General features: G+C 32.8%; 1 protein-coding gene across 1 annotated transcript in view; it reads right to left on the bottom strand.

Moving 5' to 3' along the window:
* The window catches only part of LOC116011157, a 7,609-nt gene extending 3,976 nt beyond the window's left edge, over positions 1–3,633 (bottom strand). Inside the window, exons 1-6 of the mRNA XM_031250681.1 lie at positions 3,283–3,633; positions 2,478–2,568; positions 2,278–2,362; positions 1,956–2,040; positions 1,544–1,613; positions 94–163 (exon numbers count right to left, since the gene is read on the bottom strand). Of these exons, the coding sequence (XP_031106541.1) occupies positions 94–163; positions 1,544–1,613; positions 1,956–2,040; positions 2,278–2,362; positions 2,478–2,568; positions 3,283–3,398 (517 nt within the window). The 5' untranslated portion in view covers positions 3,399–3,633. The remainder of the gene's footprint in view (positions 1–93; positions 164–1,543; positions 1,614–1,955; positions 2,041–2,277; positions 2,363–2,477; positions 2,569–3,282) is intronic.
* Between the last annotated feature and the right edge of the window lie 10,152 nt (positions 3,634–13,785).

The following is a 13,785-nucleotide window of genomic DNA, read 5'->3' as shown; positions in this document are numbered from 1 at the left end:
AAAAAAAAAAAAAAAAAAAAAAAAAAAAAAAAAAAAAAAAAAGCAAAAAAAAGAAGAAGCATACAGGCAAAGAGAGAGAGAGAGAGGAGTTACCAGTAAGTTTGAGAAGGGTGAACACTGTAGCAGCTACAAAGAACACCATGGAGATTGCAACCCAGAAGTGCTAATAACAAATAACACACTCATTAGTTGAAGCTGACTTTACTGAAATATAGGTACTACTTTCATAGATAGCAACAAAATTAAATTGTACAGGGATTCAAAATTCATATATGCCTAACACCAGTTGGTGTAAGTAGCAGAAAAGTTGATTGAAGACAAGCCAACACTGTTAGACCAACAGAAAGTTAAAATAAACCTGAAGTTGAAGAAATAGACTACAACGCTACATAACAATGAACAATTTGAAGTCATAATCATGTAGATGGTCCAATGGAAGACTGAAGTCCTAAGTTGACAATCAAATCAATATCTTCAGAATCCACATGCAAAAAAATACAGAATGAAACTTATTCAGCCACAGCAGCTTTTCTAAAGCACACAGCAGAGAACTCCACCAAGCCTCAAGAAGCCACAATAAGCAGATTAACATAGCTGCATTTTATTATGTGCCAAAACAAAGAAATTACTAAATTATTTCATTCCAACCAAACATGAAGAAAACCCATTAATCATGAAAAATGTGTTGACAAAGAGAAGTGGTACTTTTGAATGGGTTAAAAATCATATTCCTAACATATTTCAAGACTTCAAACCCTAAATAATCAAGTAGTTTTCACAAAGGAGAATTCCTTGTTTACCAGGCAAGTGGCAGCATTGGACACAGATAAGAAACACTTTTGAGATTTTTTTAAACTGACATGATCACATGAAAATTTACTAATGTAGGAAGCTTTTGAATCCTTAAAAAATATAATAAACAATTTCCACCTCAAGAAAAAAAAAAAAAAAAAAAAGATGCATGCTAAATTTGGCATACTCTACAGGTACAAGATATTATTTGCAGCCAGCGCATACTCCCAGAATTTAGCATTTCATTATGTTTTCCCCCACAGAATAAATAAAGAAGTAGAGAGAAGAAAAAGAAAGCCCAGCCTGTCCAATCTTCAACTGAAATTAAAATCTTGACCGAAGAACTCTTAATGACATCCTTAGCACCAAAATCAGTGTTTTATAACAACAATAATAATAAATTCCATTAGAATCCTGTAGTTAAAATGTGTTTGGATTAGAGTTGTATTAGGACAGGTGACCCTGTGGAAATCCTCTTTTTTCATCCTCAGCCCCTCATGTTGTGTGGAATCTATATATAATTTGAGTTGTTGATATTATTTACTCTGTATCTATCAAGTAGTAAAGACAATAATATTTTGGTTTCAAGAGACAGGGTATTGATCAAGACAGTTTTTTACTGACAGTTCTGTGTTGAATTTGTCTCATAAATCAATTAGAAAGTGCATTCAGGAAAAATATTGATAGAAAGAAAAAATAGATATAACAAAGATTGGAAATTCTTGGAAATATTCTTAGGAAGAAAGCTTACAGGAAGTGTCTCCCAGATTGCCTCATCATTAATGCCTTCATCATCTCCGGGTAATAAAGCCTTACACATTCTGCATTATAATTAAAGTTATGAGTATACTTCTACATAGCATAGATTATTAAACAAAATCTATACCCCGTAATTCACTTTATCCAATTATCTCTTGTTAAACAACTAAGGTTTTCATTTTATAGTACCAAGAATCTGTCCACTATTTTTATGCTATAGGAATTTTATACTTAAAAACAATATTAATGAATACCAGATTCCAAGAAAAAGAAGATTATGAGCATGAGATGTGTCCACATTTATTCATTTAGTACATCACACTCTGTTTTTCACCCTTGTCATAGTTAAGCAACCAAATGATTCATAAGAAAATAACAACAACAATAAGAAGAAGAGATCATACCTGAAATTGTCAATTAATATAATTATCTCAAATGCCAGCAAGGGAAGGAACACGATTCTTAAATTGACAGCTGGAAAATGAGTGACTGCACATTCAGGAAAAAGAAGAAAAGGATTAACAAAGGCTATGATTCATGACAATCATGTGAGAGAGGACCAAAAGAGAGACAGACTGACAAATAGAAATAGAATGGTTTCCTCTTTCACATTAAAAATATAGACTTGAATGAGCATGTGTGAACACTAGGTCATATTGCAAAGAGAAAATTTTGGAATTTTATGCCAATATGGCTTTGGAAAAGACTAGTATTTCCCTTCCTTACCATATTTGCTCTCAAGATAGATACACAGAAGTAATTCAAAGGAGACCAGCAATGGTGTTGCCACAACAGCATGGCATGGTGCCCACTATTCAGAAGAACAAAAGTACAAAACACCAATAAGGATAATAATCATGCAACATAGTCAACAAATTTGTACTAAAAGACAAAAGATCACCATTTACAGAATATTATTGCCATACATGACGGTCATGGGGAATTGCAGGAGCAGGCAGCGAGAATCTTCCCCGAGCAACAACTGCATGAAATAGCCATAAAGGGAAGAATACTATCCTGCATATCCAAGCATGGATATTCAGTATTTAAGGAAAATAGCCAGTAACAATTCAACAACCAAATATGGAAGAAAGCTTCAAAAATCAAATTTGTTTAAAAAGACCAAGGACATATGTCACCACATCTCTTTGTTCTTCCTTTCTACTTATAACTGGACCTCTTGTTAACATCTGCACACTCTAATGTCTTTGTCTGAAAATACTATAGGCAAGATTATACCTTTCAACTTTCAACAAACACTAGAGCACCATTTCCACAACTTGCTTCTAGAAAGACAGGAATGTGTGTTGTTCATCTATTTAGTGTACTATGCATCTCCAACATATTTTGTCAAGAATTATGGAAAAGAATAAATCTTCGCAGAATTCGGAAAAACCCAGAGCAACAAGTTGAATTTGGAAAGACTGAGCCTTCATAAAATGGCACAACCCCCTAAATTGTTTCAGGTTCTTATATCAAAAACATAAATAAATAAATTCACTCAGAAATGTTCTCCCGAGTCCCGATTATCGTATTCCTCCCACAAAAGATTTCCTTTTTTAATTGTTCCAAGAGTATTTTGTCTAAACTAACGCAGAATTAAATTAAATAATTATGAGCTCAAAATTAAAAAGAAAAAAAATTAAATAAAAGGTCCAAACTTTCGATACGAAAGCTTAGAAAATTTTTCTAAAGATGAAAAAAAAATTAATAGAAAATAAAAAGACTAACCACCAAGAGCAGAAGATTATGCGATCGAGCTTAAGAACGAGCAAAAGGGTGAAGCAGAGCAACAAGCTATGCGCTGCCAGTGCCTGCAACGACTTCGCCACTCTCCTCCAGCTCATTGCTGCAGGCGGCCCCAATTCTCTCTCTATATGTATATATACACAGATTTATGTGTCTATATAGGGATACAAGGTAGCGCAGTTACAGAAACGGTGAATTTTCGTGCAAGGAAATTGGAAATTTTAGGGTTCCGAAAGAATTAGAGACAAGTTTGAGAAGAAGAATTCCAAGAAGGTGAAAGTTGCGGGAAAGGACAGAGAGAGAAGTTTCATACAGTGGGCGCCATTACAACACTACAGTAATATATACTCCCCAGGAAAATAATACCAGAAATGCAATTGAAAAAATAATAATAGTAATACTCTCTACAAATAGCTACTATGGATTTTTTTTTTTTTTGAAGATAAACGTAGCTATTCTATTAATTCATAACATAAAGCGTTTACATCAACGATCAATGAAATGGTAAACCATTCCTTACAGTCAGACATAGAAACAACTTTTCTGACTATGTTATAGAAAACTTGAATCGCAGACTGTTTCATAACTATGAAGCTATGTTCTTTCAAGGAGCTTAAAGCTTCATCAAAGATCTGGGTCTTCGTCATCATTCTTTTTTGCTCGCCCAGGATAAGATCAGCACTTGCCGAAACCAAACTAAACGATTTATGCTAATGATAATGAAAAGCTCGTGAAAGTAACGAGGGGAAAAAAGCCCGTGAAAATAACGAGAGGAAAACACAATAATATAGAAAATAAAAAGTGGTAAAGCCAAAGTTGGGTTGGGAGTTCAAGACTACCAAGACAAACCCCAATACCTACCTACTATTATTTTATTCAAAGGGAAAGAAAACGGAAGAAGAAGATCTGTGGCGGTGGTCGGAGGTGGACGGAGCTGCGACGGTGGTCGAGGCAAAAGAAGAGCGAGAGCAAACGTAGAAGGTGACCAAAACCGCCGGCTCAAAGCTCCATTAGAGCTCCGGCCAGAGGCCGTCGATGGAAGTCGAAGTTGAGCAGCAGAAGAGAAAGGCTTTTTGTTTTAGAGAGAAAAGGGAGTACCTACCTACTATGGATTTGCTTTGATTTGTTAGAATGGAGTTGATACCAATATAGTCATCAACTATGGACTATCGTGATTTTACTCAATTTAATTTTAAATGATTTTTTTATATTTAATTTAGTTATCGATTTTGATAGTTTTATACAATTTAATTTTTTGTTAAAAATTTGGTTAGTGAACAATTAGAAATATGGTCTTAATAGTAATTTCTCATCCTTCATCCCATTTGGAATGATTCCTTCTTCTGATTTGGGTACAAAGATTTACATTTCTGCATAAATCTTAATAAGAGAAAGAAGAAGGAATCATCCCAAATAGGATGAAGGATAAGAAATTACCATTAGTACCATATTCTTAATAGTCAACTAACATAATTTTTAACAAAGAACTAAATTGGATAAAACCATCCAAGTCGATGACTAAATTGAGCACAAAAGTTATTTATGATTAAATAAATTGTATAAAACTACTATAGTCGATGACTATATTGGTATTAACTCTTTTAGAATGTATAGGAAATTTTACTCACAGGAAAGAATGTCAAACTAATAAAAAGCTAGGAAAGTAATTTCGCGTAGATTACCCTGTTATAGACTTATAGGTGTAATAAAGTTATACTTTATATTTTATCACGGAGTATATAAATGGAAAGTAAAACTTTACAAAGACATTTTATTGAACACTAGGGTGTTCGATAAATAATTGTTCACAATAGTTGTTTCTTAAGAAGAAAAACGACACACCTTAAGAAGGAGAACGACACATCTTAAGTAGTTAAGTTTGACCAATATGCAAAAAGATCAAATTGGCACCGCGTTTTTTTTTTTTTAATTTTCTTCAATCTGAGTTGTTCATTTTGATTAGATCAACGGTTGAAATTAGACCTCATCTTTTACCTGAAGCATATTACCGCATTTGATCTCTATTTTATATATATATATATATATATATATATATATATATATATATATATATATATCATGTATGTGTGCGTGCGTGTGTGGTCATTCAATTAAATATCCATTTAGTAAAAATCAAATCAAATTTAAGGGTAAAAAAAATTTTTTTAAGGGTAATTATGTAAAAATTAGTTTGTTTTTTTTTTTTTTGAGAAAAATTAGTTTGTTGTTGAGATGAGCAAATTGAGTTTATAAATTTAATACATTGGGTTTATCATTCGTAAGAAAATGAAAAACTAAATTTTTTACTAGTCGCCTCTTTTCACCTAATATGACTATATATAATATATATAGTTTGTTTATTTATTTATTGTGGCATAGGTCACAATGCAAGATGTTTTACAAAATTATATACTTTATTTTCCAAAATTAAACAGAAGTATACTTTACTAACTATAAGTATTTTTTTTTTTCAAAGTATTACGTTTTCTCTTATAAGTAATAAAGACATGCCAACATTACTTATAAGGAAAAAATGTAATACTTTTTGATGAAAAATATAATATTTTTACATCAAATACAAAAATATTATATTTGTCTTTAAAAGTATTACATTTTTTTTTATAAATAACAAATATTTTATTCTTAATTAGTGTTACATTTTTCAATATAAGTATTACATTTGCATATTGATCCTATCGACTTGATCTGTTTTACGGATTACTCACACAAGTGTAATGCTAATAATAATAATAACAAAAATAATAATAATAATGAGAGAAGAAATAAACAAAATCCAATTTCAGAAAACCCTAATGCTGCCTCCCTTTTCTCTCTAAAACTAAACGTCTTTCTCTGCTGCTCAACTTCGGCTTCCACCGCCGGCCTCCGGGCGGAGCTCTAATGGAGCTTTGAAGCCGGCGGTTTTGGTCACCTTCTATGTTTGCTCTCGCTCTTCTTCCGCCCCGACCACCGTCGCAGTTCCGTCCGCCTCCGACCACCGCCACAGATCTTCTTCTTCCGTTTTCTCTCCCTTTGAATAAAATAATAATAGGTAGGTATTTGGGGTTTGTGTTGTTAGTCTTGAACTCCCAAACCTACTTTGACTTTACCCACTTTTTATTTTCTCTATTATTGTGTTTTCCTCTCGTTAGTTTCACGAGCATTTTTCCTCTCGTTACTTTTACGAGATTTTCATTTTCATTAGCATAAATCGTTTAGTTTGGTTTTGATAAGTGTTGATCTTATCCTAGGCGAGCAAAAAAGAATGATGACGAAGACTCAGATCTTTGATGAAGCTTTAAACTCCCTGAAGGAACATAGCTTTATAGTTATGAAACAGTCTGCGATTCAAGTTTTTCTATAGCATAGTTAGAAAAGTTGTTTCTATGTCTAACTGTAAGGAATGGTTTACCATTTCATTGATCATTGATGTAAACGTTTTATGTTATGAATTAATGGAATAGTTACGTTTACCTTCCAAAAAAAATGAGAGAAGAAATGAAACAAAGGCATTGAGAATAGTATCTTTTGGACTTTTGGTCGTTTTCACATGTTGTATTCATTCATTTTCGCAGTAACTTTCACGCTAAAGCAAACGGCCCAGTCTGCTGATTTCTTTAATAGTGGGATGTTTCCTAAGCACTATCTTTACCCTTTTTTTTTTAAGGATGCAAAATAAAGTACCTTACCACTTTCCTTTATTTCTTATCTTTTTAATGTTAGTGAATAAATTGTTATTTTGCCAAGTAGTTTGTAACTCAATGACACCTCTCTAACTCTACTAAATGGGAGGTTACAAATTCAAATTTTAGTGAAGATATTGATTTTTTGTGCGTCAATAGATTGAGAAAGTATGTATGGACAGACAGTATAGTATAATAGAGTCAGGAGTACTCAAAAAAATTATAATGTATTGTGTAATAAATAACAATTTAATAGTTTTCAACAAAAAAAAAAAAACAATTTAATGTGTATTACAAAAATAACAATTTAATGTAATAATGTGTACAGTGTATCTATTTTCTTATACCTTTTTCATAATTTACAATTCTTCATTATTACAAATGTAATAATAAAGTCATTTTTTTCTCATTGGAAACTTATTTAATTATAAAATATAACTAGTATTTTTGCTCGTGAGTTACACGGAATGGATTTGTTATAATATTTTAAGAATATTTGGATCGATATACAATTATATAAAGAGTTAATTACCGAAATGGTCCCCCAATTATAGCGAAATTACCAACTTGGTCCTTGACTATTTTTTTTAACTAATAAAGTCCTCAACTTTGAAAATGTTAACCAATTTAGTCATCCGTTAGGTCAGCGTCAAAAGTCTGTTTATTTTAAGGGTATTGTTGGAATTTCACAAGGTATGTGGAAATTGTTCTCCTCTTCGTTTTGGCCGATGATATTAGCGAGAACTGCAAGGCTATTAGAGATCTTAAGAGCTGGGCTTCAAGATCTCCCTTCACTAGAGATTTTTTTGGCGAGTCTAAACGGTCCATGCAAGTAAGGTGGTTGGTGAGAACGGCGCTGAGAGAAGTTTGCGCGTCGGCGTGGTGGCATGACTTTTTGGTTTTACTAGCAAGAGCTTTAATGATATCCGGAGCTTCATTAATAGAGATTTTGTGACGGAGCAGCAAAAGAAGCAGAGACAAGGAACCAAAGAAGTGATATTTTCTCATCATTGAAAGCTTTTAGTATTTATATACATCACTGAGAGTAATGAACAGAGAACCTAACTAACTTCTAACTTCACTAACAGAGTAACAAATCAAGAAATCTATTATACTTCTAAAAGAATTGCATGAGCTCTACACAATCTGCAACTACTTGAACTTTTCTGGGGCGGTTGAATTCGCTTCTGACCAAACCAAACTCCATCGTCGCAGCTTCTATGGAAGGAAGGAATTTGTCCAAGAACTTTCGCAGCAAACCTGCCGGAGTTCTGGTCGCACTTCCGCCATAGCTCGGCACCGTTTGTTTCATTATGGTCTTGCAGGCGTCTGGATCAATGGCAGTGGGAAATAATCTTGAAGGGGCTATCTTAGAGTGACGAAAGGATGATGATGATGAGACAGTCCCTGGTAATGTTGTCATCAAAATGAAGATGATTTTCCACCTCAAAACTGGGCTTCTAGGACTACCAAAAAGAGATTGCAGGTTACAGTAGCCATATTTGAAAGCTTGAGGTGTGCACGGGACTGTTTGAACCAAATAGAGAGTCAAGAGCAACAACTTAGCCACTGTGAGATATACTTATTCCACAAGGAGAACAATATAATTCCGAGTTGGCAAAGGAAAAAAGAGAAGCAACCACGACACGGATGCTTCTGGGCACAGCAAAACTTCAACCGCAAGTGCCACTGCGCCGCTGTGAGAGAGGCGTTCGGATGGCAGCTGGAGAAGGATCTGGAGGAGACTGATGGCTAGGTAGAGCAGCGGAAGATGCAGATGGCTTTGCAGAAGGCCAAGTTTCTTCCTCGCTCTTGCAACATGTAGCAGCCACAAGAATGGCACATCCAACCTCTAGAACCAAAAAATTTGGAATTTTGAGTCTAATTTCTGAAGTGGATACGTGGGCAGCCTGGGCAGCTCGAAAGCAACATGAAATTCCAAGAATACCCTTAAATTATACAGACTTTTAACGTCAAACCTAACAAAGGACTAAATTGGTTAACATTTCCAAAGTTGAAGACTTTATTAATTAAAAAAATAGTTGAGGACCAAATTGGTAATTTCGCTATAGTCGGGGGACCATTTCGATAATTAACTCTTATATAATTTATAACATGCCAAAGACCTTGTGGTCTAATGACACCCGGTGTCCCGGTTTATACTTTCACATGGATGATGGGAGTGGGTTCGAGCCTCAGTGGAGGCAACTGTTGACTCTTTGTGCTTCAGCAGGTTCTCAAAAAAAAATATAAATTATAACATTCGATACACGGATAAATTTTTATATTATATATTTAGATAATAAAAATAAAGATGAAATTATAAAAAAAAAAAACTCTAATATTGAATGTGTACATTTATTTGATTATAAGATTAGTGCAAAAGTATTACTCAATTAATTGAATAATATATGACTTGTTTGTCTACAATTATCTTAAAAAGATCGAGTAATATGACTTATATAATTATATTATTACTAAAATAAATATAGAAAAATGAGAAATTTAATTACCATAATAATTATTAGGCAATTATTATTAGTCAATTACACTAATATATATGCAATCATACTTTTATACCTTAAGTATATATTCATTTTCACCATATTGCATTTAGTTTTTTCTTCCTCCTCCATATTTGAATGAATTAATTGTAATTATTAAAAAAAAAAAATCTAACAATCTATGTTTAATTAATTTTTTTTTAAATTTAAATAATTTAAAGTTTTCAAAAGGAAAGTATAATTAATTTTTTTTTAAAGTTTTTAAATAATTTTTAGTCAATTAGTAATTTCCTTTTCCTTTTCCAATTTGCATAATTTCTGTTTCCTTTTCAATTAGTAAAATCGGTTTTATTTTTCATTTTATCTTTACTATTGTTTGGACAGGAATTTCACAAAGGATGCCTTTATTTTTATTAATAGTAGTATAGATATAGAACTAATAGAAGTATAGATAAGTATTTGAATCATTATTATTGGTGTAAATAATAATTAATAATTTTTTTTTGTTATAAAATCACGTTGAATTTGTTTCCATTTATTCTCACAATTATAACGGTTTAATTATTCATAGAATTTGGTAAATAAAATTTTGTTACCAATTAAACTTTATTAATTTTTTACCAATTAATTAATAATATTAGTATTGATTTTACTTTTATTAATTAATAGTATATTGAAACTATTAATTGATACGTGAATATAGAAACAATATTATCAATTAATAGATATTAGTTAATTTTCATTTTATATTTTCTTATGAAATAAGTTTTATTAATTATTTGACTAATAAAATATTTAATTAATTAACTACAAAAGTTTGGATGGAAAAATGATATAAAAGGATTTACTTTTATATATAGTATAAATAGATGCATGGTATTTGACTAGTTTATACACACACTATTCAAGTGAGTGAAATATTATTATCATATACAAACTTTTCGGTCAAATCGAGCGGAACTTATCCAATGTACACTTTTGAATAATAGTTGCGAGTTTCTGTTTTTTTTTTTTTTTTTTAAACTTTACCTAAATATATTGTATAATTTGGCATAACTTTTGAGTATTACGGTTACTTTATTGCGAAGTAATTAGATGAAGTCTCTTCAGTCATAATACAGTAGACTGGGAGGTTTTTAACTTCTTGTAATGAAAACTGACAAAGAAAGATGATAGTAGAGTTTAAGTGATATTATGACAGTAACATGTATGGAATTTTTTTTTTAAATTTTATTTTATTTTTTAAAATAATTAATTTTATTCTTTTAGTTTGTGATTATTCAAGAAAAATGAAGCTAATAAAAAAATCTTGTTTCTAGTTAAAGAAAAAAGAATTATTTTGACAAAAAATATCTTCTAAAATTTTTATTCATAAGACATTTTTTGAATCCAACCATCTCTCATGCTCCTCTCTCTCCTTCTCTCTAACTCCTTGAATAGTGTCAAATGAAAAGACCTTTTTCATATGCTCGGTTACTCTTAGGACTAGATTGGGTTGGCCTAGACCGGACCAAACAATAAAAATAGGGAAAAGTGTCAAATTGGCCCCCTAAGTTGGGTGAATAGTGCAATTAGGCCCCCTAACTGAAAAAAGCTTCATTCAAGCCCCCTAAACCGGTAAAAAGTGCAATTGAGTCCTAAATGACTTGTTTATCAGGTCAAATTCAATTAGGATGCCAAATTGCACTATCCACCCAGTTTAGGGGGCCAATTTGACACTTTTTCATTTTTTTATTTTATTTTTCAAAACAAATATTTTTATTTATTTCAGTTCAAAAAAAATATTTTTATTTATTATAAATAAAAAAATTTAAAAAATATTGAAAAACAGCCACCGCCCGTTTAATAATTTGGTCCTACTGTCAAATTAATTTGTAGAATTCGTCCCCAAGTGTTGGCCATACACATTTTTCATCCCTAAGTTATAATTGATGTTGCACTTTTTGTCCGTTTATTAATAAAACATTAGGGACGAAATTTACAATTTTAGTATAACTCAAGGATGAAAAGTGAACATAACCAACACTCATGGACGAATTCTATATTGGCATTGCATTTTTCGTCCTTTTGTGCTCATTTATCCTTTAGAGACGAAAAATGTAATTTTCTATTTTTTGTTTTTTTTTAATTATTTAAAATAATTATTTTTAAATTATTTAAAATAATTTTACAAAACTTTTTTAATAATATAAAAACAATTATTTAAATAATGTTTTTGAAAAAAAAAACAACAAAAAACAAAAGTCGACAGTCCCTAGCTGGGACTGCCGACTTTTGCTTCTTTTTTTTTTTTTTGTTTAAAAAAATATTTAAAAATTATTAAAATTATTTATAGAATACAAATTAATTTGACAGTATGATCAAGTGTGATACAAATTATAAAGTTTTGCACCTAATTTCAGTCCAAGGAGTAGTAACCTGATAAACAAGTCATTTAGGACTCAATTGCACTTTTTTACCGGTTTAGGGGGCTTGAATGGAGCTTATTTCAGTTAGGGGGCCTAATTGCACTATCCACCCGACTTAGGGGGCCAATTTGACACTTTTCCCATAAAAATATATTGACTTAGTCCGGCCTATTATGACTCTATCTCCTAGACATACTATAATTCTTCGCTTTGTATATTCATTGTAGAGTTAATTCCATCTAGGGTCCTTATTCCTCGATTGACTAGGACTCTTTATATCCCTATAAATAGTCCGGTATAGTGTATCATTCAAGTATTTAATAACAATTCTGTAACACCCCCAAATTTATGATATGGTGATCTGAAAACATAATAAGTGTGAATGAAGGTTATACCCTTTATTTATGTCAGTTTTTTCTGTTAAGTTTTTTTTTTATACAATATGCTATAAAAGTTGTACTATATAATATTTTTTACAAATATACCCCTACCGTTATAACTTTCGTTATCTTTTCCACTATTGAGGCGAATTTGATCGGATATGATTACGCATGGGGGAAGGCTGCCAGTTAAATCCAGTAGTCAGAAATTCTCAAAAACCACCCCTGAGCATTTCCCTGTCACACCGGTCACACTAGTTCGAGACTCACTAACTAGGCACAAGACAACTTCAGCAGCGTCACCGAGCTCAAACAAGCCATTCATTAATCCTCTTCCCGAGCTGCAAGCAGCACACAAACTGCCAAGATTATTTGAATTGACTGGTCTGACACCATTCGAGCTCCCCAGAGCTGCTAGAGAAATTCTTAACTATTTCTAGAGGTTGTGTCGATGCTGCAGATCGAAAAATTGGAAGTAGCCAGTTTCATACACAACTTTCTATACTATTTATGGTCAAGCGTATAACTGAATTTTCTGATCAATGATTGGGGATGCGACATGCTAGCAGGGTTCCCGGACATCTGACATGGCACATTTTCTACAAAGCTCATGCCACTTTGTTAGAATTGTGAATCTGTAAATTATAATAGTAGTTTCAAATTGTAAAACGTATAGCCTAAAATGCAATTTGTATAGGTTATAGGTTTATACTTAGGAAATTGTAATAGCAGAATATATGTAATAAGTCCGGTTAGGTCGGTCCATCCACCACCGGCATTGTAAGCCCGGGGTCATATCTCGGCATAATTACGATGGCGGTCGGAAAAAACGCTACGACCGACAAGTAAGAAAAAACTACGGGAGTAAGGTGCCCGTTACGGTCCTCGAACTGATTTGTGGGAGCAAGGTGCCCGTTATGGTCCTTAGACCGATCTTTTTGGGTGTATAGTGTCCACTACGGGAGCAAGGTGCCCGTTACGGTTCTCGAACCGATTCGTGGGAGCAAGGTGCCCACTACGGGAGCAAGGTGCCTGTTATGGTCATCGGACTGATCTTTTTGGGTGTATAGTGCCCACTACGGGAGCAAGGTGCCCGTTATGGTCCTCGGACCGATCTTTTTGGGTGTTAAAGGGTCGGCTATCTTGGCGTACCCTTGGACAAATCGACGATAATATCCAATTAGGCCAAGGAAACCTCGCACCTCAATCATCGTTTTGGGTTTAGGTTACTCTAATACTGCCTGTATCTTTGCAGGATCAACACTAACGGCATTTGCCGAGACTAGGTGCCCCAAAAACTCTAGTTGTTGATGTGCAAAACTACACTTGGATAATTTTGCATATAACTCATGTTGTAAGAGTAACTCCAAGGCAATCTGAAGGTGATGAACATGGTCAGACGTTGAGCGATTATAAACAAGGATGTCATCAATAAAAACCAATACAAACCGCCGTAGACAAGGCTTGAAAACAACGTGCATAGTCGCCTGAAATGTAGATGGGGCATTAG

The sequence above is a fragment of the Ipomoea triloba genome, chromosome 2, assembly GCF_003576645.1.
Source record: "Ipomoea triloba cultivar NCNSP0323 chromosome 2, ASM357664v1".
Taxonomy (NCBI): domain Eukaryota; kingdom Viridiplantae; phylum Streptophyta; class Magnoliopsida; order Solanales; family Convolvulaceae; genus Ipomoea; species Ipomoea triloba.
Note: the sequence above shows the minus strand (reverse complement) of the source record. Positions and strands in the feature narration are given on the sequence as shown.